Consider the following 27666-nt stretch of genomic DNA (forward strand, 5'->3'; position numbering starts at 1 on the left):
AGGAAAAGTGGGAAGGTAAAAGATGGGATTCAATAAAATACCCCGAAGCCCTGAGTACCACTACTTAAAGGGAAGATTATTTTCAAGGTACACTGAGGTACAGGTAGTAAGTTCTCAGGAAGCGGAAGTGAAGGCAGGCAGTGCACATGGGCGCAATACTCCGGAATAGGGGTCCGTGCCATAAGGGCATGTGTCAGTGTGATCTGGATAACGTTAGGAACAACGGGAAGAGAGATACAGCATACCAATGGACCTGGAAGGATGGGGACAGGACATGCGAAGGTTGTCCGATGATGCGCAGGAATATCGGATAGTGCAGGCGGGTTCCGAAGGATGCACAGGAATGCAGAACCCATCGGATGATGCGCGGGAAATGCGGAACATGCGGAATATGCGGAACTGATGTGAGACGATGTGGAAAGGACAGGGTTTTACACCTACAGTGGGGGAATTCCCCACACCGTGTTTCCTATTGTTGTGTCCAGGTGATGAGTTAAAGCTGTGACTAAGTGTCTAATCACTATCTTCATATCTTCTGTTACAATGGTTGGTTGCTGTGGTTGTATGGGTTGTCTCATGAACATGGGTGGTGTGTTTTGCTGAATTTGTTGTGCTGGTACTCAGGAATATCTGTTGTTACCCTGTATCCCCAACATTTGTTCCGCTGCTATTGACATCCTGCTGAACTGGTTTTGAAGTGCTTGCAATGAATTCTGCTATGATTGTTGCTGAATGCGGGGCGCTAAGTCTGCTCATAGTGCCTTGAGTTCTAGATTCTTCTGCTCTACCCTCTCCACCAATCTAACACCATTGATTTTCACGACTGCTTCTGTAAATTCCGCCCAATCCTTGTATTCATCCTAACCAACATATCCTTGATGATGGCTGGTAAGTTGCATTGTACTTGCCATATCATAGATGTGTGTTTTACGATCCCGCGCTCATTGCTAGCTGCAGGGCTTTTGCTGCCCATGTGACATGTGACCAACACTCCTTGTCGTATAGTGTTGTCCTTTTCCCGACTTCTTCATTCTTTAGCACGTGCTCCAATAATTCTAGCTTGTATTCTGCTTTTGTCTTCTCCACTATTGTGACTGGTGGCCAACGTGTCCTGAACACAGTTGTGAACGTTATCCACATTGCTTTTTCTGCCAATCCTAACCCATTAAACCACACTTCCGCCTGTGATCCTGTTCTGAGATAATCCTCGAATGCTTCTATCTTGTTGCTGTCTGTTTTAACTTATTGTTCTCTCATTGCCCTGTTAAAGGACCTGAAGAAGTCCACAGGATTCTCGGACATTCATCCATCGCCCTGAAAAATTAGCAGGCACTCTGACAGCATTCTCGGTTTTTCTGGGGATGTAGGATGTGAAACTGGTGTTGTATATGCAACTGGGATATTGAACAGAGTGTCGATGTTGAAATCCGATAGTTCTGAGAGTGGCGAGTCTGCTTGGATTCCCAGTAGGAATGAAGGTATTTCGATTTCTAATCGTGGCACAACAAATTCACTCTCTGGGAATGGGATGGAGCTTTTATCTGCTTCACTGTTAATTGATGGGCTTTGCAGTTGTTCTGGCATGTCCAAAGGGGATGATTCGCTGGAAGTGGTTGTCGATGAAAATTTGCTTCTCAGATTGGTTATCGCTTTGCCCTCTTCGTTTCTGCTTCATAACTTTGGCATTAGCTTGTGGTTGTTCTTAAACATAAATTGAAAGCAATTGGACACAGTCCTTTTACCAAGTTGTACAGGTGTCATATTAATGACACCTGCTGTCTAGCTTAGCCTGCTTAGGCGTACCGCGACATAAACTGGTTCTAGTTCCGTGGGGCATTGTTGTTGATCCGAGACTTCGTTGACTAAACTTCTGATGTTGTGAGACTGAGTGCGAAATGAACTAATCTGAATGCTAAGACTGTGCTTCTGTTGCCAAATAGACTATGTGTGTGGTTCGGATTGAACACTGTTCACCATGATGAGATGGGACAATGTGGGTGTCCTAGTGTCCTATGATGATGTCTATGATACAGTGTTCTCCCTGAATCTGTCAACCTTCTCTGATTAAGCCTCGGAATCAACCGTGGGACACTTCTCTTTGTCCTTGTTGCCCATGAGATCTTGAGACCCCTAGTCTACCGCTATATGTAGTACGCATGTCATGTGTATTAGTTCTGCTCACACGTTAAGCTAAGATAGACCTCGTTCATACACTGGTTCATCACGTGACTTTAGGCCATGAACGCATTCTTGGACTTGTAACCCTGCTTCGGATGAGAATTAGCGAAATCTATTGTATGATCCTGTGAGGATGAACTATAGTATTAATGCTGTCTCCTCAGAATGTTTATTTTCAGCAACTTGAGGGAGAAGTAGGCCTTTTCGTGGCAGATTTACCATCGTGACCTGATATGTGACCTCAGTCACCTCACTTGAGACATTTGAACTCACAAACACTACTCGTCTCTCAGTTCACCCATTTAGATTATAAAAATTACATGCATGTCTTGCTACAGACTCTCTGCACATAATCATAGAACGAAATTTTCTCAGAGTTCATACACATGGAATCAGGTGTAAATTCATCAAAATGTCACGCTAGATCATGTGATGAACCGGTGTATGAACGAGGTCTATCTTATGATAAAACATATATCCTCGCAGGTTGTCTAAACGTGGAATCCGTGCATGAGAAGCAAATGAGAGGTAATGTAAATGTCATTTCAGCACTCTATGGCCTGTACACCGACTGTCATCCATTGACAATAAAAATCAAAGTGTTTCGAGCAACATACTTCAAGGCGCAATTCAAAATAGTGCCGCGTCAATGCTGCTTCTGTATGAGGATACCCTGGTGACCAAGAACGACTGCGTCACGGCAATAACGATTTTATTCCGCCAGTTTATTCACGAGGATACCCTGGTGACCAAGATTCAAGAATGCCCGTGTCACGGCCGTGGCAGGCGCATGGCCCGTTGTCATTGGCTTGCTCCACGCTCGACCGGCTCTTGTTTAAGCCTCTACCAATGATCAAGAGATTCTATGATGCTAGCGTGAATGCTGTTTTCGAACTTACAGATTAATCTTGACGAGCAGCAGTTATAAAGCGCATGAGCACGGAACTGACGAGTGAACGAAAAAAAAAAACCGCGCTTAGCTTGACACTGGCCCATTACTCGCACCTGTTGATGGTAAGAGTCACATCATCAACCTGTACTTAGTTGTAGATCCGAATTATGACACCCAGATCCTATGCCAAACGTTAACGAGGAGAGGTTGGGAGAATGAAACCCCGTTGGCGTTCATAAAGATTGCATTTGCATTTGATTGGTTCCATTAATGATGCGAAAAATGGCAGTGAGAGTGAGTACAACGACAGTGATGCAGTCGCAATATATACCAAGCGTTCCAATAATAATGCAAGATTCTGATATCAAGACAAAGAGGGATATGATTAAGGACGAAAGCAGCATCAAAGGAGGGGGTGGAGATAATAAGCCCGAGAGAGGCTGGGAGGTGACGTTATAGAAGCGCATCGCCATCCTTGCCAGACGCGACCAGCTCGGTCCAGTCCAGACGCCACTGCGCCATCTGTGATCGCAGCTTTTTGTCGCCGAGCATGCGTTCTATCCAGGATAGAAGCGTGTCGTCGTCTTCGGGTACGAAGAAAGAAGAGAGAAGGGGAGAGTATGGTCTCGAAATTTGCGGAACTGGATGTGATGTGATCTATTGATTGACGTCAGAATATGGTTTGATGAAGATATTAGATTAGAGTGACATGCCTCGGTAGACCCATACGATGGCCACTGCCACGGCGGTGAAAAGATCTTCTCCTTCCAGGAGATACGCGTCCCATAACCGGAGCTGCGTCTGGAAAGGGACGGAATTGGCGAAAAGCGTGATGTACCACTTGGTCGCGTATGAAGTCGTAGAGATCATGTGTTTCTTGAACGCAGCGTACACGTCCGGCATCTTCGATTCCATGATTCGTTCCTGGACATAAATGGCCTGCAACAATCCTGGAAAACCGGGGGAAAAGATGGAGTGCATGTTGTAGGTATCATGTAAGCGGGAAAGAGCAGCATAAACTTTTTCAGGTTCGAAGTAGCATAGCAGGGTTGCTGCTATAGGGCCCATGCCCTGCACATAACCACATTGAGAACATTGTAACGAGAAGGAGTGCAGGACGTGGAACAGGGACCGTTGTCTGGAGTAAGGGGTTCAACCTTGGCAAGATCAAAGTAGGAACTGATACGTACCCTAGTCCGTACCGCGTGCGAAACAGGATATGACCGCTGATCGTTCTTGGCACATCCAAATCGATCTGAATATCGTAGCTCGAGGGTTTCTCCAAGTCTTGCTGATAGCAATCTCCCAGCTTTTCGATCGCCTCACGTCCGGATTTCGAAAACCGATTCATGAGCACCTCCCAAGCTGCCCTTCTCCACCTATCAGGGATTCCCTTGTATACCCTCTGACGAAGTTTGTGTGCTTTCGATGGCTTGACAATCCACGATTCTATATTCCCGCCACTGTCTCGACTCAGGACTTCCAGCATCCTGTCCCACTTGGCAACCCGCATCTGTTCCTTGAGCGGAGATGAAGCTGCGGGCAAAGAGCTGACGGACACAGCATGGCTCGGAGCTGACTTTGAACCAGCCCTGACAGGTGCTAATCGTTTGAGTAGAGGACCAGATGGAAGTCGGATCAGTCGGTCATGAGATGGTACGAAGAAGAATCCATAGCTAATGGTAAAAGATGAGATTTGAGAGGACGTGCTCCCCGATCCAAGCTCACCGATCTAAGCTTGACAGTACGTTGAGCTCTTCAGCTTCAAGGTCTCGTGATCTCTCTGAGGGACCAGCTAGAGCAGCCTCCGCACGTAGTTCACTTCCTCTACTGGCACGGATTCGTGCGCGTGTGCGCTCCACGCCCTCCTCGTAGCCATCACCCCTGACACCAATCGCGTTCAGGTGTGCATAGGTGCTTCGCACGTGGAACGCGTCCAGGTCTTCACCTTCTGCCAGCGAGGGGACGAGTGAGGTTTTGCTAGAAGGACAGCTTAATTTTGACTGCTGTTGTGTGGTGGGAGAAGAAGATGGAGATTGAGAGGGCGGTGGGATCAAAGAAGATATCGGCTGTGGTGGGGTAAGAATCAGAGTAGGTTCAGGGACAGGTGATTCCGTCCTTCTCAGCAGGGATGGTGGACGACTATGGGGAGGCGTAAGATGTGATACAGGAGGTAAAACGGCGTCTATGTCAGTTGAAGAACTACATGAAGTGAGATCACTTTGGTGGCGACTTGGTGTGAGAGGAACGCGCTTGGAACGTGTAGGAAGTTCTAGCGTGTCTCTTCCATGAGAAGTAGTAGCATAACTTGGAATTGGGGATGGATAGGATGAGTGGGCAGAACCATTGGATGTAGCCGATGTCCGTGTCCGATCGTGAGGGTTAGACAGCTTGCTAAAAGGCTTCATGTCTGAGGAAAGGTCGATATAAGTGGTGTCGGTATTGGAAACATATGAAGTTCGTTGATTAAAGAAGTTACTGTAGGTGAAGCTGTCCCCCAAGGTCAAGTCAAGTTCCTTGGAAGGATCCTCGAAAGTAGAAGATGCAGTCCAGCTGGTTTGTGCTTCGTCGTCGTCACCGTACATGGAGTAGATTGTGAAAATAGCAGTTTCTGTTGAACTGCGTTCTCTGTCGGTTGATGAATCAAGTTCAGGGACTGATGATGCTCTCGACGAAGGCGATGACCTTGGACGACTTGGTAATGGTTTCGGCAGCGCAAGGGTGCTCGACGACGGAGTCTCCATAAAATAATTGGCAGACGAGAAAAGAACTTGGAGAAGAAATTGGTAAAAGGGAATTGTATTGAAGGAGCGTCGGAGGAAGAAGCTTGGGAAAAGACTATATAGGCCCTTTGAGCACTCTGGATGAGAGATTTCAATGAACGCCAATTAGGCAAGTCTTCTCTTGGTCCGCAACAGCCTCATCGCTGGCATCCAGCTGGCATGGCAATTTTACGGTAACGTCACATAGCCAATCTCACTCCTAGCACTAACTAACTACTTACAGTATTACCAGCTAGTTCTTGGCTAGTAATTGCCAGGTTTCAAACAATGATCTTGTATCCCTTTCAGGGCTTGGACCCTCAAAGCCCGGTTCCATGATTAGATCAATAACTTTAACACGGCCATCACGACGCATGGAACCTGCATTTACATAGTCAGTGTGAGCCGATCTTGAAGTGTTCTTCCTACAGCCGTTCATGTGACCACTATTGACAGAGCTTCCCACCGGTAACTTACTCGAGCTCGTGGCCATGCGGGACGACGATGCCGCAACGTTTCATTGTCAGTTAATTCTCCTCGAATAACTCCTTCAGATCGAGACTTATTGAAGTTTAAAGCTGTTAATCACAGTCAATTGGCCAATCTAATAAAATAGGTATTCCAGCGATGATGAAAACATGTGATGACGATGGTATAGTTATCTCCATCTAATCATGATTCCATCGTAGCTTGGACTCCACACGTTCCTATGCTATCAAAGTATTTATTGAAACTGCTCCCACCAGCTGCAAAACGAATACGTGGCAATGACATCAGTTCAAGACCGCTTACCCTGCAGTGGTAAGTAGACATTCAACTCACGCTGGCAGCCTGTACTTTTGCCAAAAGCAATCGGGGGCGGGAGAAAAACGCCCCCACCCCAAAATAATCGGCACCGGGATACTTTGGTCAGTTTCAAGTTTGTCACGATCTGGTATGAACTCACCTAGCACTTAGAGTAGCGCATCCATAGAGGGAACGACTGTCTTCCTTCTATTCATCTACCTGGGGAAGACCAAGCACCTCCAGAGAGTCATCCACCTAAAGCGAGGTCGTCACGGCATACAGAGCGAAAGCGACACCCTGGATTGCAAGTCACTGTTGAGAAGAATGCACGCTTGTCGATGAACGTTTGAACCAGCGGACGGAATCCCATATACCAACCCAAGCATTTATTGCACATCTCGATCCCTTTAAACAATAGGCGCTCGGTTTGAGCAGAGGTCTTGTCCAATCCCAATCTCAAGGCTCAGACTCCGTGTGATCCGCGGAAACGCTGCGCTCCGTGTGGCACTGATCATACCTATCCCGGAATCGGAAAGCTCGACGGTGTCCCATTATCTCGGCCAAGCTCGTGGCGCAAGTCACCAGGTTAAGTCGCCCAACCCGGACGCCAAATGTGCGGAAAGGATACTACAAGGATAAGGTAACAGAATTACCACGCTGTTTGTGCCAAGTCTGTGCCATTGCATGCCCTTTCTGACCTGATCTCAGCATTGTTCGTGAAGGTGCGGCAACATTACTCTTTGCAACTCGTTGCTTCATGCTGAGCATTGAGTTAAATTACTCTTTAGAGTCCCCGACGGTACCTTTCCGATGATGCCGCAGTCAGCGCCTGAGGTGCCGGATACAGGGTAACCGCCATGTACCGCGGAGTTTTATTTTGGCGCAGCGGTGTCCGTCACGATGCTATGCTGGAAATAAAAGACACCCCCTGACCGTCCAGTTCAAAGAGCTCCGTAGCACTGACATACTGCTTTTGCTTCGAAGGCTCGAGTAACACCAGCCATGCACTGCGTCGGACATAACGGTGACGGTGATCGCGGCCCGTATATATTCTAATCAAAAGTAGGATGCGCTTATTTATCAGTAGGATGCTTTCAGTCAACTGGTCTTTTTTTTTATGAAGTATTGTCATACAATGATCTCATCGTTGCTGGACCTGCACATGTTCATCTGCTATCAAATCAACTCCCAACTACTTCCGTGGCCCGCTAAAACGATCGATGAATACGTGGCGATGATATATAGACTGCTTGCCTCAGTGGGGAAGCATCGGCCCTTCATCCAACGATTCCATCGTCACTGGAACTGCGCACGCTCCTTCACATCTCACGACTGCTTCTGCCCGCCGCTGTTAACACGCAAAATGAATACGTGGCAAGACTGCTTACCCCAGTGACAAGTGACGGCCATATTCCGCGCTGGCAGCTTGTATTTTTTTCCAGCGGCAATCAGGAGCAAGAGCAGAAGACGCCGTTAACCCTGAAATATTCGGCAGCGGGATGTTTTGGTTAGTTTCAAGTTTTTCATGAGCCACCTAGCACTCATTGCGGAGTTTACACGGCGTCGCTGCAAGAGAGCCATCCACCTAGAGGGACACTCTAGATATTTTTGGGAAGAGATATGAACTCCCCTAGCACACATCGCATATTTGCACAGCGCCCAAGGGAGCAACTATCTCCCTTCTATTCACCTACCTAGGGGAGACTAAGCGCCTCCAGAGAACCATCTACCTGCAGCGAGTTCGCCATAAACGGTGCAGAAGGCAACAAGCAATATAGAGCAGAACAAGGACAGGACAAGGACAGAACAAGAGCAGAATGAAGAGACGCCTTATAAGGAAAATTGAGCCACGTGGACCCCCTTTCCCCCTGCTGAAGGATTTACATATTGGTGTCTGGAATCTAGATCCTTTGTATCGCACGCCTCTTGGTAGCATTTAAAAGCGAGTGGTCAAGCTTACAATGAGAATACAAGTCTGCGTCGTAAGCACTTCACTCATATTCTGTGTTCAAGTGTTTGAGATTTCCTCTATCCCAAGATCTCCATTGCTCGAACGACAAGAAGCGAAATTGATCAACTCAACTCATCAACAAACTACTAGTAAGTCACTGTCGTGCCATCAACCATACCCCACTGATGTGAAAGCAGAAACACGTAGTTCACTGTCGCAACATGCCACTCACTCATAGACATATAAAGACGACCTACCACGCCGGTGAGTCATGTGGTTACATCCAGGACCCAAACTACTCTTACTCACGCATTGATCAAACCTCCCACAGCCTGAGCAGGCGTCACTGGCAAACATTTTTTTGCTGTCAAAGCAGCAACAACGGCGAGGACAAAGGAGAAATGCATTGTTTGTGAGAATGTGATAATCAAATAAATCTGAAGACCCCTTGCTTTCTATGTGCTGAATGTTATTCGTCATGGTGATGTGGCAAGAACCTATCCACCTGAAATCCCCTTTCGAGCAGATGCATATCTGCAATTCCAGCAGATTGCCACCTAAGATTAATGCTCTTGGCAGAATGCTGCCATTCTCCCAATGGCAAATGCCTGTAGTAGGTTGGAGGCCGTTGGTAGAAGTTAGCAGAAATTCCCGTGAATCCTAGTCTTACTGACGAAAAAAATGCAAGGTCTCATCACTACTTAAACCTCGTTGGATCTCGTCGACTAATCCTTTTCATACACTCTCGGTCGAGCCGACCGAGATTCTGTTATAACATCTGGCTATCAAAAAAAAATTCTACCCAAGTCACGTTCAGGTCTATCATAGCCATTACTGTCACATGTATCCTTTTCATTCGCCCATCTGAAAAACGGTCCATGAATACGTATTAGTTCTTAGACTGCTTACCCCAGTGGGGAAATAACGGCCCTTCATCCAATGATTCCATCGTCGCTGCAACTGTGCTCCTTCATATCTCACAACTGCTTCCACCAGCCGATTAACACGAAAAATGAATATCAGAATCTATCAGAATACGTGGCGAGACCGCTCCAGGCGAGGGGCGGAGTGGCAGCCGCGTAGCACCGTAGCTTAGTCAGCCACTCAATGTCCTTCTCGTAGCTCCAAGTTCCGAAACCATTTGTTGCCTTGCTCGCGACACGCAGGCACACACTCCACCGCTTACCCCAGTGGCAATTAATGGCCATTGTGGTATAATCCCCGCTGGCAGCTTGTTTGTTTTCGACGGTGATCAGAAAACCCCTTGACATATTCGGTACCGGGATGTTCTGGTCAGGAATTCAAGTTTGCCATCATGATATGATATGAGCTCGCCCAGCACTCAGAGCGGAGTAGATAGCAGATTTCCACGGCGTCGCTGCTAGAGCGCCATCCACCTCTATAGTATCGAGGTTGTTATAAGTAGACGGCCTGGAAAGCAGAAAGAGTGTTGCTGCCGCTCTGGATATTTATGCAGTGCTGGAAAGGAAACACTCTTTGGACGATGGACCAACGAACGGAATCCCATATACCAACCAGAATGTTTATTGCAACTCTCGATCCCTTTAAGCTATAGTCGCTCTATTTGAGCGGGAATCTGTCCAATTCGAATTTCAAGGCTCTAGTTCCATCATGATACACTCCACTGACATGCTGTGCCCCGTCGCGTCTTTGATTAATAACAGAATCGGAAAGCCCGATGCGTCTCCCATCATCTCGGTCGAGTTCATGGTTCCAATCGCCCAATCCAGACCTAAGACGCCAGTGGTGCTGAAAGGATGCCACAAGTAGACTGACGTGCACTGCCTGGCTTGGCTTATATCAAAAGGCTTTGCCTTCGTCAATATGTGAGCGTCTTGCGTAGACGCTTAGGCTAGGCCAGGCCAGACTCGGTTCAAGCTAGGGCTCATCACCAAAATCGCATCGGTCGATACCTCTGCCCCCTCCGTCATTACAAACCCTTTAGCTTTGTGAACTTCCTTCCCTCCTGCTGAAGGATTTACATGTTGATATCTGGATCCTTTGTAGTATCGCACGCCTCCTGGTAACAAACACAGCATTTAAAAGCGAGCGTTCAAGCTTACAACGAGAATACCAACGAGAATATAACACTGCGTCGTAAGTACTTCAGTCATATTCTATGTATTCAAGTGTTTGATTTTCTCTGTTCCAATATCTCCATTGCTCGAATGGCAGTAAAATTTGTTCAGAAGCGAGCGCGTTGATCAACTATGCAACAAACTATCAGTAACTCACTCGTCGTGCCACCAACCATACTGCACTGACGCGAAAGCAGAAACACGACTCACTGTATTCACTGTCGCGATACGCCACTCACTCATAAACATATAAAGGCGACCTACCACGCCGGTGAGTCATGCGGTTAAATCCAGGACGCAAACTACTTATACTCACGCAAATTTTAACTGACTTGCAGGCCGAGCAGTCGCTAGAATATACGCAAAAGAAGGGACATTTCTCACTGGCAGCGTCACTGGCAGATATTGATGCTGTCAAAGTAGCAACTACAGCGAGGATAAAGGAGAAACGCATTGTTTGGGAGAATGTGATATGAGGTGAAATATATCTGAAACCTTGGGACAGTGCTTTTATATGAAGAACCACCTGAAATTCCCTTTCCAACAGATGATATCTGCCATGCCAGCAGATTGCCACCCAGGATCTACATTGTGAAGCAAGGTCTATTGGCAATTTGGTATGTTATCACCTTGCGAAACAAGGTCAATGTCAGCTCGAATCCGCTTATCGGCAACAACTTCAACTACTGCAACGAGTTCCTTCTGCATATTAATGTCCCTACTACCCTAGACACCTCAGTGGGATCACGTGTAATGGAAGTAATATTTTTTATTTTGCAAAGTGCCTTGACGCGACGCGCATAACCGAGTCGCGTCACGTCAGCCTGTTCATCGGAGCTATAAGTAGCATGTCCCTTGATGTGTCCACCCTGGGTTCGGGCTTTGGATGATGGACCAACGAACAAAATCCCACACACCAACCAGAATGTTTCTTAAGCAGTAGGCGCTCGATTTGAGGGCCCAACTTGAAAGGTCTGTCCAATAATATTCGAATTTCAAACTGACATGCAGTGCCCCGTCGCGTCTTTGATCTATCCCGGAATCGGTAAAGCCTCAATGGTGTTACATTATGGCTCCAATCGCCCAATCCAGACACCGAGGATCATGGTAACGAAAGGATGTCACAAGTAGTGACGTGCATGGCCTGGCTTGACTCCAAAGCTGGGGCTGGGGCTTGGCTTATATTAAAAGGTTTCTGGCTTCGTGAGCGCTTGCATAGACGCTTAGGCCTGAAAGTCGAAGCCGCCGCAGTGCTCCACTCACCCCCTCGCTATGCGCTACTCAAGAAGATAGACCCCTCAGTGCCCTCCAACAAGTTCGCGAAGATCACCATGTCCCTGCCGAGGCGACACTGCTCCCTCATTTTCCAACTACGTTCAGGTCACGCGCCACCCAACAAGCACCTTCACCGCATATCATGCTCTCCTTCCCCCCTATGCCCCAAGTGCGGGGAACGCAACGAGACCGTACACCACTTTCTCATCGCATTCAAAGGATATGCAAGACTGCGCAGCACACTCACCACCAAGTAAGGCCCTCGAACCCCAATCCCCCCTTAGAGCCTTCAGACGCCCTTAAAAGCTCCACGCGCAAGCGGGAGCCAATGATTAGAGTACACACACGGACATTGCTTCATATTTACATTACAGTACCGTACCGCATGTATTGTCTACTATAGGGCAACGCCCAACGGACAATAAACACGGATCAAAAAAAAAGACGCCTTAGGCTCGGTTTAGGCTAGGCTTGGCTCGAGGGCTCATCACCAAAATCTCATCGGGCGATACCTCCCCCCCTCCATCAGAAGCTGCGAGGCATGTGTCGGATGGAGGATGAGAAAGAAACAATGTTGAAGGTTGGATTCATCTTCCACCGACTAACTTACATGATAGGGTGACAGACTGAATACCTCGCTGAGCTATCGTATGTTCTTTCTGACCTATGTCAGTCAGTTCGCGGATTGCTGCAACAACACTTGAGCGGCGAATTTTCTCGTTGTATATTGCGATCCATTTCTTACCCTGAGCGTTGGGATCAGCTGAATCACTCTTTAGGACGGTTCCTGGCTGATGCCGAAGTACAAGTCATTGCTCAGGGTGGCAGGTTCAGGGTAGCCGCCATATACCGAGGATAAATTTTGGTCGACTTGGCGGTATCCATCGCGATGCGATGCAAAAGCCACTGCGTCCAGTCACATCCGTAGCCACCGTGTTTGCTTTGACGCTCGAGTGACCCTAACCATGTGCTGGCACGCGCAACTTTGTCGGATATTCATATGATAGTGACGGTCTAGGTGATTGCGGCAAATAGATCTTCGCATCAACAGGGAGTGGGATATTATTATCGGTCACGTAGGATGCCCTAAAGATCGTAGACAGCATTACTACACCATGAGATATGGGCGCTATCACCCGAATGCTTGAATTCAAGAGCGTCAATATAGCTGATGAATAGTTGTACTCACCTACGACGTTCGAGGACAAGTTGGTGGACACAGGGGTTTCGCCGAGTATGCCACATGTTCCTTAGGGAACCCAGGCTGCACTTATTCTGCCAGTGGTCGCGAGCCAGACATTTTTAGGAACGGAGAAAACTGAGTGAGCGCTTCTCGGATCCGTCCGGTGGTCCTAGAACGTCTGGATCAGTCGAGACTGCTGGTGCTTAGCTGACGGCAGTGGCATTCTGGTGGTTTATGATGTTATGAGGCCCACCTTTAGGTTTTGGCATAAGAAAGCGTTCGACTTGTTGGATGAGATTCTCCAAATGGAAAGATAAAAGATTCAGGTGTAAGACGTACGACCAGGGGCTGATTTGACTAATAAGGCAAATTGATTCATACCGGAACATCGGAAGTAATAAAGCAAACCTTTGTCTCGTTCAAGTCATCGTGCTTCACATACTACAACGACCCGTCTTCGAACAAGCGTCAAAGCTAGTATCAGAGGTATCCTTTAAATCGTACCTACCTCCAGATCAAAGTGTCTCGCAATCAATTGATTCATCTGGCTAGCGACACGGTCTACGATGCTCAACCTCCCAACGCTCCACACCTACCTCACACAACTGCTCTCACCCACAGACACCATTCACACAGCGCTGCTTCTCACGCCAGAGGGTGCGGTTGTATCTTTTGCCTGTTCTTCAACGGCCAGCTCGAGTGGGAGTAGTGACGGGAGTGCAACACGCCCGCTTACGTCTACCAATGGACACACCACGCCCCCATACGCGTCAAGTTCCAACGGGCATATAACTCCTCCACAAGGGTACTCCACGCCTCCACAAGGCCGCACTCCACCCCTACGAGGGAGGACTACTCCCCAAACGCCACCGCACACGTTCTCTAGTGCTGCATCGGGGGGCAGTGGGTCTTCTCAGGACGCAGTCCTTGCAACGCTCGAAAGATGAGATATGGATCTTAGCCGGATTGAGCGCCGAGGTGTGGGCTGAGACAAGGTGTGAAGAAGGGGATGGGAAAGGGATGGGGATGGTTGAGAGTGAGGTGAGTTGTTGATTTCTCTTGTGGTCTTTACTTCTCTTCCCGAGTTTACGTGAAGCTTCTAATTGTATACGTGATTCTGTACCAAACTTCAATACTTTGCTCCTTTGTGCAGAATGTTGACTGACGAGGAACGCGTAGCTGGGCCGAATCGTAGTCGTCCCTGTCGATGATGCTAGCCCGGAGGTACAAGATGAAAGGGAGCCATTGCTATTACTCGCTGTAAACGGGGGAGCAGAAGCTGATTGGAAGACCATGTGTGCAAAAGTACGCGTCTCAGCTTACACACTCCCTTGAACGCTGATGCATCCGTCTTACAGGCCAAAAAACTGGGAGCATACCTCGCGCCCTCTGTAAATAAACACCGAAGTGCTATTGAAGCGTCTCCTCTGAATCGTACGCCGGCAAGCAAGAGTCGGACGAGGAGTACGACGACGTCTCCAGGGGGCTTTTTCCGGTAATAGGAGTGTGGAGCGTACGATTTGATGCGTATGACTTGATCTGCAAGTGATAAGAAACGCTGCGGGTACGTCGGAAGGAGAAGCAGCCAATGAGAAGACGCGGTTTTGTATACACGCGACTTGGTGTTGGTTTTCGAAACCGGCCCTGGTGGGCATGACTGTTGGACGGGGACTAGAATATTAATACGCGTACTGCAGTACCATCTGCGTTGTATTTTTGCACTCTGGAGTTACTCTGGACTCTAGAGTGGGAACACTTGTGTTCTATGATACGCGATCGGCGGCAGGCGCGGGAAAAAAAAATAGAAAACAGGAAATTAGCTGCGTCGCGAACGTGGACACTTTACATCCGTTCTGTTTCAAACTTTGGCTTGGTCTGACGTCGAGGATGTGGTCGCGGTCAACGGCGAGCATGCGTATTGCATCAAATGCGCGTAGAATACAAATATCATCTAGACGACAACATAGACATCATAGTGCATTGGCCCAACCCCAGGCCCGACCTTCACCCGCCTCAACACCAACAAAAACAGACCCATATATCCTCCTTGCGCCTCACTTAGAACAACTAGCGCACATCCCTGCTCACCCTCCTCGGCAGTTCTCACCCATCCCTCAACGCTATCGCCCAATACTACTTCCTCCACCCCTCCAAACAACTCCGACCCCTCCTCGTCCTTCTCTTCGCGCGTGCAACAAACGGACTAGGCGCTGAATTCCCCCAAGTTCAATGGGCAGCAGACCATTCAAGAGCCCACCAACAAGAGCTCGACGCGCCTTTAACCCGCAAAGACGTGTTATGCGATTGGAATCCTAGCATGCCGGACCACACCGCGTCTTTTGAGAGCGCGTTCGAGATGCGTTTGCCAACCTTCTCAACCTTTGCAGCATACCCCACCACCTCCACTGCTTCATCAGACTCACTCGCCAGCTCTTACGCATAGTTTGCTTCCTACGCAGCTGCGCCTGGCTCAGATCGTGGAGATGATACATGTCGCTTCTCTTCTTCATGATGATGTGCTTGACAAGTCCCCTTTGCGTCGTGGCGCAGCCAGTGCCCCAGCTGCTTTTGGAAACAAGTTGGCTGTGCTAGGCGGTGATTTCTTGCTTGGACGCGCGAGTGCGGCGTTGAGTCGTCTAGGGAGTCACGAGGTAGTAGAGCTCATCGCGAGCGTCCTCGCTAATCTCGTAGAGGGTGAGATTTTGCAGATGAAAGGGAATGGTGGGGAAGCTGCAACGTCACCCAGTTCTTCGTCATCTGTGGGTAGTGACATAGACCTCAAGGACCTTCATTCGTCCCCGGCGCCTCCATCCTCCGATAAATGGTCTATCTATCTCAAAAAAACTTACCTCAAGACAGCCTCGCTTATGGCTAAAGGCGCACGGGCTGCTGTTGTTCTTGGAGGATGTAGAGAAGGTGAAGTGTGGAAGGAGGTCGCGTATGCTTATGGGAGGAATTTGGGTATTGCATTCCAGGTGAGTGCTTGGATGCTGCTCTGGACGTGGTTTTGCTATGTGGTCTTTATTTCGTGACCGCACGCGTCTTCCACTGGTTTGCTCAGTCAAACCTGTCATATTTTGCTTCCTTGGGTTCTCTACATCATTACCATTTCTATACTCACACCCCTCCTCACCCAGCTCATAGACGATACCCTCGACTTTTCGTCCTCCACAGCTCAACTCGGCAAACCCGGCTTTGCAGACCTGCGCCTCGGACTCGCAACAGGCCCCGCGCTCTACGCTGCTGAAGAGTTCCCAGAACTCGAAGGGATGATCGGGCGGCGGTTTGGTGGGGACGGGGACGTAGAGAGGGTGAGCATTCCTTCATAAAATCCGCGTTTTACCCATCGCTGACTCGCTATCTTTCTCTATCGTGCAGGCCCTCACGTTGATCTCGTCGTCTCGTGGTGTAGAGCGTACGCGTGAGCTAGCGCGTATACATGCTGAGAAAGCACGGGAGGTTTTGGCGTTGTTGCCTAGGAGCGAGGCTAGGGATGCTCTAGAGGGTTTGACGGAGGGTGTTGTTAGAAGGCAGTGGTAGATACCCACGAGGTGTGTATACCCATGAATGGTGGTGAGATGATGGTCTAGCTAGTGGACATTGCTGGCTCACGAACTGTGGCAACGCGCCGATCTGTTGCCAGCCATATAGTAGCTCAGGACTCAGTGAAACGGGTAGTAATTTATGGATTATCGTTCGCATTACATAGATTACGCACCTATCGCAATTCAGTCTCGTCGATGCTTTCGTTAGATTAGCTTTGTCCGGGGTCTGGGGATTGCTTTTTTTTTGCTAGTAGTAATAGTAGGGCACTTGATGATGAGAGATATGAACGACCTCGGTACTCGTGAAATGCTAAATACTGTCCCTCTCAACTTCTTTCAACGAGAAGCAAGGCAAGAGGGATGTAGCTTGCGTCGTCAGTGTTTGTGAAGTGCTAGATACACCCCCTCTCGATCTTCCCTCCGATGAATATCGAAATGGAGAGTCCGGAGGAGATGTATCTTGTGCTGTTCTTAGTACTCGTACTTGTAGTGCTAGCTGTAGGTATGGGTGTAGGTACTACCCCCTCTGAATCTTCATCCGATGAACTATGGCATATTCAGAGGATTCAGAGGGGTTAGAATTATCTAGTATTGAAATAGTACTAGCAGGAGAGTTGGACAGTAATCAATAATATCATCGACCAATTCCCTATTCCCCTGCAGGCTGTAGTACTAGTACTTGACTTGCATGGGGGTGGTTGACGTACCAAGAAAACATCAATTGGCACCGATAAGAACCATGCGGCATCGGGTTCTTCCGGTCCAAACTTTTTCAACTCTGGCTCAATCCCTGGTTAGCATATCATATCCAATCAGCAGTCTGTCTGAGTGTAAAATGCCGTCCATCTTTCCCCAAAGGAATCATTATTCAAGCCTCGAGATGCGGGCCGCATGGTGAGGAGGATAGGCATCGATTGGACCATACCACGACGTTTCGTGTCACCGTCACGGGCCTGGGCCCATCGATACCTGTCCTTGTGAAGGTACTAGCGTTCGTTTTGTGGATCTATATGTGGATTGTGGAACTTAACTTTCTTTCTAATCTGGGTTAGGGCTTCTGGCATGTCGATTGACGATCATATGTATTCTTTCGATGATTATTTGACTAAGGAAGAGTTGTTGCGAGTAGCGACGGACGGGAGAACTGCGAAGACAAACGAATGGCTACGGTAAGTGTTAGTGAGTGTTAAGTATGATAACGAACGAAACCTGTCCTTCTGAATCTCTTGTCAGATCGAAACCGTGTCTACAGATGCTACGATCGAAGTTGTCTCCCGTCATTATTTCAAACACACTCCTGGCAGTCTATCATCCGATATTAGCATGATGACATCTGCTATGATACTCCAAGTGTCCCGCCCTATCCAGATCACCATCCAGGTGCATTGAATGCATCTAGTAGCGCCGACCGGGTATGATGCCTTCCGCTCCAACTTGCGACTACCATCTCCTCCCATTTCCCGACACGCAAAAGCTCGTGATCATCTGCAACGCAGATCCTGACGACAGTAAAAATCACAATATCTATGTATATCCATTGGCTTGTCCGTGACCCACTATCATCTGCCTTTTGTCATTTGAAACGTCACGCAATAAACAAAGGACCTGGCAGGCGCAGTATTCACCCTTGCGCGTGTCCCTCAGCAAGATGTCATTCAGACACGAATTCCATGGCATGGTGTTGCTTTGAACTTTGTGTTGGCAACGCCAGTAACAGTGCCTGGATGGCGTACGAGTCGTCGGTGATCAGCAGACCTACTTGCTCCGAATAAGTAAGTCCTCTGTGTTGGCGGAATATCACCACACGGAACAAGGACTCGGCTCCTAATGTGTGTGGGGGATTGCTGCACTGAATAACGACATGCGCCATAGACTTGTTGTATGCGAGTTTCCCCTTCCGAGTCGATGACTGGTATAGAGGACATTCTTAATAGCAAAGAAAAGTCGATCGATCGGTCCCAGTTTTAGCAACTAGGCAATTCATACCTTAGGGCGTACATAGCTGCTCCGCGGCCCTTTTGTTCATTGCTGTTCCTTCTAATATTCCAGGTTTCTCATTGGTTTCGTCGCTATATTTGGACATGATGCCTCGGTGAGCACCTACTTGCCCTCCTACGTTTCCCGGGGTTTAAATTTTCATGTTCGCGGGCTTTTGCTATACCGCTGAGCAGTCGCCAATTTACTTCTGCCAATATAGCGCGTCCTAGTCTCGTAATTCAATCAATTCTCCATCATTCAAAATCACCACACCTCAGAAATTTCTCATCGTCATCGTTGACAACCAGGGCGCTCAATTAGGAATGGTGTGCCCCTCGGCCTCTAACATTTGAATAGCTCTCTGAGCGGCTGCCTCCTTCGCAGCCCTCTTGTTCGTCCCCGTCCCATGACCGTATGTCATATCATCGACTAGAAGTACGTAGTAAGCAAAAGATACACCTGAGTATTCATTAAGACCAAATCCACGCACTCAAATAAGTGCCAGTCCACACAGTGTGACTCTGTGAGCCGCTACTTGTTTCCTCGTAGGTGAAATGAGCGGTGGCGTTCGTGCCGTGCCGACCCTGGAGGAAGTTGTTGAGACGCATAGTGAAGTCTGTTGATTATGGATGGTCAGTAAAATACAGGGAGCGGCATTGCTGCCTCGGATGAAAGGGTGACGCACGGGAACTCATTACGAATGGCTTGAGAATTGGTCTGAAGTGAAACTGGCTTTCCGCTGGTCAAAATCATCAGGCAGCATGGTTCGTATAAATCCCCTCATGAGCTGGTTAGCTGTGCCTGCCAAAACAACAATCTCTATTCAAAGGGGACAGATCGCTGGACCTGCAACACATCCAACGAGTAACGTCCAGCACGGCTTTGATGTATCAATCACTCGCCGACTTTTTCTAGCTCAAATTTCCGAAGTTCCATGGATGACGGAACGGAACTTGAAGATAAAACCTACTCGATCGAACCCGCATAAACCCTTTGAACATATGTCATAGCAGGCTCTGGCGTATCGCTGATGACGGAATGGACTGTGTGGCATCGATAGGCTTCCATGAAAAACCCCGAGGTCCAGCAGGGTGAGTTCGTTGTCCATCTTAAAAGACAAGGTGATCCGTAGCTGCTCAACTACCCCGTTCTTCGCCGCGGACACGAGTGTCTGGCAGATAATGATAGTGGTGCTGCAGACTTTCCGACGTCCTACAAGCACAACACCGGGTCGACAACACGGGTCGACAGATGTGTATGTGGGGTATGACAGCAGATACGGAGAGGGGTGACAGACAAAAACGTGTCACTTCAAAGTTCAAACACTGATCGAACGCGTCTATGTATGCACGTGATGACAGGCGCCACTGTAGACCAGCCAAATCGTTGGTCCCTGACTTCTCGGAAAGTGAGATATGATACGGTAAACAACAAGAGCCCCAGCTATGGTGTGCAGCGTGAAGACTGCGACCACTCGGAGAACCGATTGGGTGTTTGCGTGCTCAATGCCACAGGTTAGGAGACAGTAAAAGTTGATTATCAGGCGATAACCGGTCCATATGTGGAAGTATGATCCGTATATGTTTCATGATCTCCTTCCGAAATTCGAAGGCCGTGTCGAATATGCATCGATGAAATTTGAAAGTAACAGGTTCGTCCCATATCCGGAATGGCAGAAGCAAGGTGATTTGTTTCAATGCAGCTAGTAAGAGCACCAACTGATCAAACACTCCACCTCGACTCAGAGGAGAACCCATATGAGGGAGCCTTGGACAATCTAGAAGACAAGACAGTCAAATTCAGTCCGTTCTCCGGCTCACAAGGATAGATCGGTTGCAGCGGGCAGCTGTGAGGTAGAAAAATAACGACCGTAAACTCCTTATACGATGGATGGATGGAATGGAGTGTTCTTACTTGTCTACATCATGGTTATGTACAGCATCTCTGTGAGAGTGAACTTGCACCGTAACTGGCTCGGGTCTCTTGAGCTCGACGATGCTGAGAGAGTGAGCATCACTTCCTATCCTAATCTATATTCTAACCATCGCTGACTCGTCGTATTTCATTCTCTGTCGTGCAGGCCCTCACTCTGATCTCGTCTTCTTGGGTGTAGAGCGCACACGTGAGCTAGCGCGCGTACATGCTGGGAAAGCAGGGAGGTTCTGGCGCTGTCACAGGTACCTAGAAGTGGAGAGCGAGGGATGCTTTGGAGGGTTTGACGGAGGGTGTTGTTAGGAGGCGGTGGTAGATATGCGTGGGCCAGGTTTGATGCGGGTCACGGGCACTTGACTTCTGGTAGACAGTAAACGAAAATATGGGATGGGACTTCAGTTGGCAAGCGCCACTGGCAGAGAGCCGACCCGAGTCTCTTTTGCAAATCCATGAACTAGGTGATCTCGTCCTTCCAATCAACGAGTCGTTGGCGAAGTCGTTTTATACCGTCCACGACCGTTTCCATGCCTGGTATCTCATGCACAACTGCATTCAGCTGCTGCCGGCGTTTGGCGATGATGGCACTGATGATCAGGTCTTTGAGCTCAATAGCAGAATAGTTTGTACTAGGAAACTCGGCTCGGGAGTACGGAGTTAGTACAAGGTCTGGCATCTACTAGCTATTAATATGGCATCGGATATGTTGAGAGGTGATCCGTCAGAGCACCGAGCCGGTTCCAGATAAATATATCTAACTGTTCCAGTTCTATGTACCTTAGCTGCCAGTGTCACTGGACGTCATCCACCCTAGTTACTGACCATTTTCTCTTTTCTATTTAAGGATGGCTAGACGCTATACTCGCACCTCAGTCTTTCTACCATTGACTGAGGTGCGCATACCATTCATATTATACTATACATGATACTTACTAGCGGTCCTACAGACTCACGCTACCTTAGGTTAGTTTACACGAATAGAGTCTTTCTACCATTGACTGAGACTCACGCTACCTTAGTTCTCGCTCTTTAACAGGTTATGAGCCCTGACTAAAGGGTAGCGACATCTTCTCCTCGAAATCTCTCATTCTCTCGCCGATAACCACTCGGCTCTGACACTACCATGTCGTCTCCTGACTCCCTTCCCAAAACTGAACGATATCCGCATGAGAAGCTCACCCTCGACGGATCCAACTACTCTCAATGGGCCACTGGCTTTAAGATGTGGTCCGGCGGCATTGGACTATGGCCATATATCAACGGCGACGAGACGGAACCATCACCTCCAGCCACACTCACGGACGTGGATCAAAACATTATTCGCGCAGAGAAACACGACGAGCGAGTACGAGTCTACAAGCAACGCCGACTCCTCGCTCTCAGCGCTCTGTCCACGGCAATTGATGCGCAGGACTTCGTCCACCTCCGCGATATAGATGATCCGCACGTGGCGTGGATTGCTCTAGAGAAGAAGTACCTTCCCCAAAAAGCTATTCGATTCAATCAATACCTGGACCGCCTGTTCACCATTCCCAAGGCGCATGACAGTGCCTCCATCGCCCAAACCATGCAAACCCTTACCGTGCTGAAATCAGACCTTGCAGCTCTCTCTGTCACCACAGTCGCACCCTCCACCACCAGTGTCGTTACAACTGCGGCAAAGGACGAGTACAAGATCCCGGACGCAATCTTCGTGCATGTTCTATTGCGCACCCTACCTGACTATTACGACCCCCTTCGTCAAACCCTCGTCAACAGCAGACACTTCGCTAGACTTCAGCGATGTTGTGAATCGCCTGAAGACTCAGGAATTGCACCGTGCTGGGACCAGTGGCAGTGACCACGTGGCCATGCTCTCTGGACACCGAGGAGGAAACTCCTCCAACCCCAAGACCAGCGATCGTGTCCCACCGAAAGGATTTGATGAGATGAAAGGGGATGGCTGGATAGTAGGATGGCGACCTAAATGCGGCCACTGTCAAAAGGCCGGTCATGTCTGGGTACAGTGCCGTGCACGGCTCTCCAAGGACGACAAGACTCCAAAGTCAGCACCTAGTCCTTCCTCCCCTGCCGCTACCACCGCTGACACGGTGTCCTCCCTGCCAGACCCAACTGACGAGTCTATCACACCACTTCCATTCGTCCTTACGCTAAAGGATCACTCAGCCAATATCTCATCAGCCCTTACTTTACCGGCTGGATCCTTCCATGTAGACTCTGCCTCAACGGCTCATATGGAGCCCGAAATATCACGCTTTTCTCACTATGTGAAACTGCGTGAACCTATCCGTGTGACGTTAGCTGATGAGCATGTGGTGTTAGCTCCAGGATGGGGTAAAGTGAAGCTTGTTCTCCGGTTTGGTGATTCGTTGACGGAACACGAGCTCGAGTTCCTACATGTCCCCGATCTACGTTGCACACTCATTTCGGTCTCCACCCTCGCCTCTGCTCGTATATCCTTCACGACAACCTCCAAAGGGGGAACACTGCGCTCTAACGATGGCAATGGGCTGTACATCGCCCACGTGCACCAGAAAGGCGGATTATATCTGCTAGATGCGACATACCACATGGCTTATTCCACCCCTGCACGCGCGATGCTCACAAAGGCTACGCCTCCATCTCTCAATACGTGGCATCGTCGTCTTGGGCATGCTGGTTTTTCGACCATTATGAAGGCCATGGGACATGTCAGTGGAATGAACATCGACAAGACCACGCTGCATCATCACGTCGACGGCGCCGACACGATACACTGTGTGTCCTGTGTTATGGGAAAACATAAACGACTTCCCTTTCCTGCCGTTGCACGCCGCGCTAAAGCGACAGCCGACCTCGTTCACTCCGACGTCTGGGGACCAGTCAACATCACTTCCTCTACCGGTGACCACTATTTTGTGGTATTCACTGATGACTACACGAGGTACTCAGTGGTCTATCTAATGCGTGCCAAATCCGAAGTCTTTGATCGTTTCCGGCACTTTATGCCCTGGATAGAGACGCAATCTGGGGGGCGTGTCAGGCGCCTTCGCAGTGACAACGGAGGCGAGTACATGTCGAGGGAATTTCTGACCTACCTTGGGGAACATGGTATTGAGCACGAAACCACCATGCCCTGGACTCCCCAGCAAAATGGTGTCGCGGAACGCGGGCACCAAACCATTGTCACTCGTGCACTCAGTTCACACCACCTGAGTGGCTTCCCGCGTTCGTTCTGGGGCTGGGCAATTCTGAACTCAGCCCACATCAAGAACATGCTCCCTTCCTCATCTCTTGCTGGTCGCACACCATTTGAGGTGTTCTATGGTCGCAAGCCGGACGTCGGCTACCTTCGCCCATTCGGTTGCCTTGCCTATGCGCACATACCAGAGGACACCCGCCGCAAGTACGACTTCGTCTCTCGTCGCTGCTTCCTACTTGGCCATGTACGGAATGCAGGCTACACTCTCTGGGATCCCTCTACCAAATGCGTCGTGCGTTCCCGTCATGTCCACTTCGACGAACACGTGTTCTATGGGGATCCTGCTTCCTCACCCCTCGCTCCTCTCCTTCATGACTCGACGGATCTCCCTGCTGTCACTTCATCGGTGGGAGGTGTCTCTCAATCAGTGGGAGCGCAGGCTGGTGAGCCACCTCTATCGACCCCTGCTGACTGCGTACCACAGGTGTCAGTGGGAGAGCATGACGACCCACCTGACCAGAACGATCTGCCAGTAACACCTGACCCAACTGAACAGGTAACACCGCCTATCCCACAGCAACCTCCAGTACCTCCTCCCCCTGCACCTCCATTGGATATTCCGCCTCGTCGCAGCACTCGTTCACGCCAACCGGTACAAGCAGGCCATATCGCACCCTCTGGCACCAGCGCAACGGCCATACCAACACGACGAGTTCCTGTTGCCGAACGCTGGACATATGTACCAGAGTCCTCAGCCAGTCAGCACGACAACGACAGTACCGAATCCGCAATGCACACAGCTACCGAACCTCCCAGACCTACCGAACCTCCCAAACGCTCAAACATAGTCATACCCGAAACCATCAACAAAGCTCGGTCATTACCAGAGTGGCCTCAATGGTCAGATGCCTGCAAATCCGAGCTACAGTCAATGCAGGACCTCAAAACACACAAACTCATGCCACTCCCAGAAGGACGCAAAGCGATTGGTTCGAGATGGGTGTTCACGGTAAAGACTGATGAAGAAGGCAACATCACCCTGTCACAAGGCACGCTTCGTCGCGCAGGGATACACGCAAGTTGAGGGGATCGACTATACAGAAACGTTCGCGGCCGTCGCCAAGTACGACACAGTTCGTATTCTCCTCGCCCTCGCGGCGAAATTCGACCTTGAACTGGACCAGATGGACGTACGTACCGCCTTCCTCAACGCTGACCTCAAGGAGGACATCTACCTCAAGCAACCGGCTGGTTTCGAAGACCCTGAACATCCGGACTGGGTGTGGAAGCTGGAGAAAGCGATTTATGGGTTGAAGCAGGCGGGGTATGAGTGGAACCAGACACTGGATGAGTACCTGCGGAAAGAGGGGTTCAGATTCGTAAGGAGCGAAGCTGATCACAGTCTGTATGTCCTCCACGAGGGAGACAAAGTCATATGGCTAGTCGTCTATGTCGACGACATGCTCGCAGCGTCGAACTCTCGCGATTACCTGGACAAGTTCAAGACACAGCTAAAACAACGCTTCGACTTATCGGATCTCGGTCCCGCTCGCCACTTCCTTGGCATGCACATTATGCGCGACCGTGAGAAGAGGCTCCTCACCATTAGCCAGAAGGCTTACCTTGAGAAGATTCTCGAGAACGCCGGCATGACACTGTGCAATCCTGTCAGTACACCTATGACACCTGGAGTAACCTTGCAGAAGGCTACACAGTCCCCCAACGAGTGAAGAAGCGGACGCCATTGCGTCGATCCCATATCGCCGAACTATCGGTGAACTCAACTATGCTATGCGAACCACTCGCCCCGACATCGCTTACCCAGTTTCATGCCTCTCCCGATACATGGAGAACCCCAGTATCGACCATCATCGTCAACTCAAACATCTTCTCCGGTACATTCGTGGAACTACGGATTTAGTACTCATCTTCGGCTCGTCGAACGAGGGACTCGTTGGACACTCGGATTCGGACTATGCTGCAGATCGAGACGATAGCAAGTCCACCAGCGCTTATGTCTATCAACTGTTCGGAGGGCCCATTAGTTGGAAGTCTCAGAAGCAATCTGTGGTCGCTACCTCGACCACGGAGGCCGAATATATAGGTCTATCGAACGCTTCACGCGAAGCATTATATCTAATCCAGCTTCTACACGACTTCCGCCTTGACCCCGAACTCTACGATCCCGCACTCCTATATGGAGACAACCAGTCCAGTATTGCGCTCTCGAAGAATCCAAGATTCCACGAAAGAGCCAAACATATTCGCGTCCACTACCATCTCATCCGCAACCTCGTCGACACGAACAAGATCGAACTCCAGTACAAATCCACCTCGGAGATGATTGCTGATAGTCTAACGAAGGCATTACCTCGCCCAGCTGGGATCCAGCATCGGGAAAACATGGGACTACGTCGTCAAGACCTGCCAGGCGCTCTGACGAGTGGGAGTGTTGAGAGGTGATCCGTCAGAGCACCGAGCCGGTTCCAGATAAATATATCTAACTGTTCCAGTTCTATGTACCTTAGCTGCCAGTGTCACTGGACGTCATCCACCCTAGTTACTGACCATTTTCTCTTTTCTATTTAAGGATGGCTAGACGCTATACTCGCACCTCAGTCTTTCTACCATTGACTGAGGTGCGCATACCATTCATATTATACTATACATGATACTTACTAGCGGTCCTACAGACTCACGCTACCTTAGGTTAGTTTACACGAATAGAGTCTTTCTACCATTGACTGAGACTCACGCTACCTTAGTTCTCGCTCTTTAACAATCCATTCCAAATACCATTGACACGTTCTCCGTGATTCTTGGACCACTGAAGCTGTTCAACTCCGTCGCTGATGGGCTTGCAGATGTACGAGCGTCTATCTCGATTTTGTAACTGACTGACCTTGTTGCTTAGGTCCATCCCTATGCAAAGGTGGCATTGAGCATATTCACCTTCGCGTCGAAGGTGCTCTTGCTTCCATATTCTCACATTCGCAGGTTATTGATATCTAGTGACAGATGATCATCGCTCAGGCAGACCGCGATGCTGCTGTGTCTAGTCTGCTCCAGAAGATGTCGGAGATCTATGCTTTCATGACGCAAGACGAAGCATTGGCCAAAATTGAATCGATGATAGCGATATACGGAAAGATAGCGCGACAGACGCTGGAGTGTGCCGATTTCATCACCCATTACTCTGAGACAAAGAGCGCCTGTGAGTCGATTGCACTACTGCATGGCCTGTCACTCAATATTGTCTCTTCGTGCAGGGCTAAGACTTGGCAAAAACATCGTCAGCGAAACAGATGCCAAGATTCAGAGCTTCAGCGAGGCTCTCGATAGTCTCATGCAGCAGTTCAGAGATCAAGCAATTCGTGACGCTGTGGTCACCATTCACCGTGCCGGTAAGAGTCGACTTCAATTCACTCCGAATCTTCGCTGACGTTTGGCGACGTGTTGCCTAGGGGAGGATCTGGACCTCAGCAGCATGATGTGTGCTGATGGTGCTGGTTTCAATACTTCCAAGCGTTGTCTCCCAGGCACTCGGGAGGACATTCTGTCCGAGATCAAGTCCTGGATCTGTAGCACGGAGAAGGACGTGCCGTCCATCTTCTGGTTGTCCGGCACTGCAGGGAAAGGCAAATCAGCTATCGCACATACAATAGCCAACTGGTCTAGTGAGCAGGGGGGTCTGGGAGCCTTCTTCTGCTTCGATCGCACACGAGGAGCAGACTTTCGGCACGAGAAAATATTCACCACGATCGCTCGCGATTTGGCCAGATGTGATCCTACCGTGCGGCGAACGCTGGCGCGTGCGATTCACGATCGCAACGAACTCAAGGACACCACAGACATTGCAAGGCAATGGCAGGAGCTAGTCATTGGACCAGTCGGAAGGCCTCGAAGCC

The 27666-nt window shown here is 49.3% G+C and overlaps 6 protein-coding genes across 6 annotated transcripts; 3 read left to right on the plus strand and 3 right to left on the minus strand.

Moving 5' to 3' along the window:
* Positions 1-927: 927 nt before the first annotated feature.
* EDB91DRAFT_1082708 (uncharacterized protein) lies at positions 928-1584 on the minus strand (the record flags this gene model as incomplete). The annotated part of the gene is made up of 3 exons (XM_041315527.1): positions 928-1232; positions 1274-1314; positions 1340-1584. The coding sequence occupies 3 exons, from the start codon at positions 1582-1584 to the stop codon at positions 928-930; spliced, it is 591 nt and encodes a 196-aa protein (XP_041176519.1).
* A 1671-nt stretch (positions 1585-3255) lies between these two features.
* EDB91DRAFT_1138188 (rab-GTPase-TBC domain-containing protein) lies at positions 3256-5960 on the minus strand (the record flags this gene model as incomplete). The annotated part of the gene is made up of 4 exons (XM_041318882.1): positions 4799-5960; positions 4261-4746; positions 3784-4208; positions 3256-3727 (listed from the first exon to the last, which is right to left on the minus strand). Coding segments are annotated over exons 1-4 (2131 nt in total), but the record flags the coding sequence as incomplete, so codon positions are not given.
* Positions 5961-13692: 7732 nt separating this feature from the next.
* EDB91DRAFT_1237724 (isoprenoid synthase domain-containing protein) lies at positions 13693-16666 on the plus strand (the record flags this gene model as incomplete). The annotated part of the gene is made up of 7 exons (XM_041321619.1): positions 13693-13804; positions 14031-14167; positions 14306-14431; positions 15198-15486; positions 15557-16101; positions 16264-16437; positions 16505-16666. The coding sequence occupies 7 exons, from the start codon at positions 13693-13695 to the stop codon at positions 16664-16666; spliced, it is 1545 nt and encodes a 514-aa protein (XP_041176521.1).
* Positions 16667-18905: 2239 nt separating this feature from the next.
* EDB91DRAFT_450052 (uncharacterized protein) lies at positions 18906-19354 on the minus strand. The gene is made up of 2 exons (XM_041327308.1): positions 19139-19354; positions 18906-19077 (listed from the first exon to the last, which is right to left on the minus strand). The coding sequence occupies exons 1-2, from the start codon at positions 19254-19256 to the stop codon at positions 18962-18964; spliced, it is 234 nt and encodes a 77-aa protein (XP_041176522.1). The 5' UTR covers positions 19257-19354; the 3' UTR covers positions 18906-18961.
* A 1180-nt stretch (positions 19355-20534) lies between these two features.
* EDB91DRAFT_1082711 (uncharacterized protein) lies at positions 20535-21238 on the plus strand (the record flags this gene model as incomplete). The annotated part of the gene is made up of 2 exons (XM_041315528.1): positions 20535-20654; positions 20948-21238. 2 exons carry the CDS (start codon positions 20535-20537, stop codon positions 21236-21238), a joined length of 411 nt encoding a protein of 136 aa, XP_041176523.1.
* Positions 21239-26776: 5538 nt separating this feature from the next.
* Positions 26777-27635, plus strand: EDB91DRAFT_1082712 (uncharacterized protein; the record flags this gene model as incomplete). The annotated part of the gene is made up of 3 exons (XM_041315529.1): positions 26777-26972; positions 27028-27162; positions 27223-27635. Coding segments are annotated over 3 exons (744 nt in total), but the record flags the coding sequence as incomplete, so codon positions are not given.
* Positions 27636-27666: the final 31 nt, after the last annotated feature.

Source organism: Suillus paluster, assembly GCF_016628075.1.
Source record: "Suillus paluster strain FC165 chromosome Unknown EDB91scaffold_31, whole genome shotgun sequence".
In the NCBI taxonomy this organism is placed as follows: domain Eukaryota; kingdom Fungi; phylum Basidiomycota; class Agaricomycetes; order Boletales; family Suillaceae; genus Suillus; species Suillus paluster.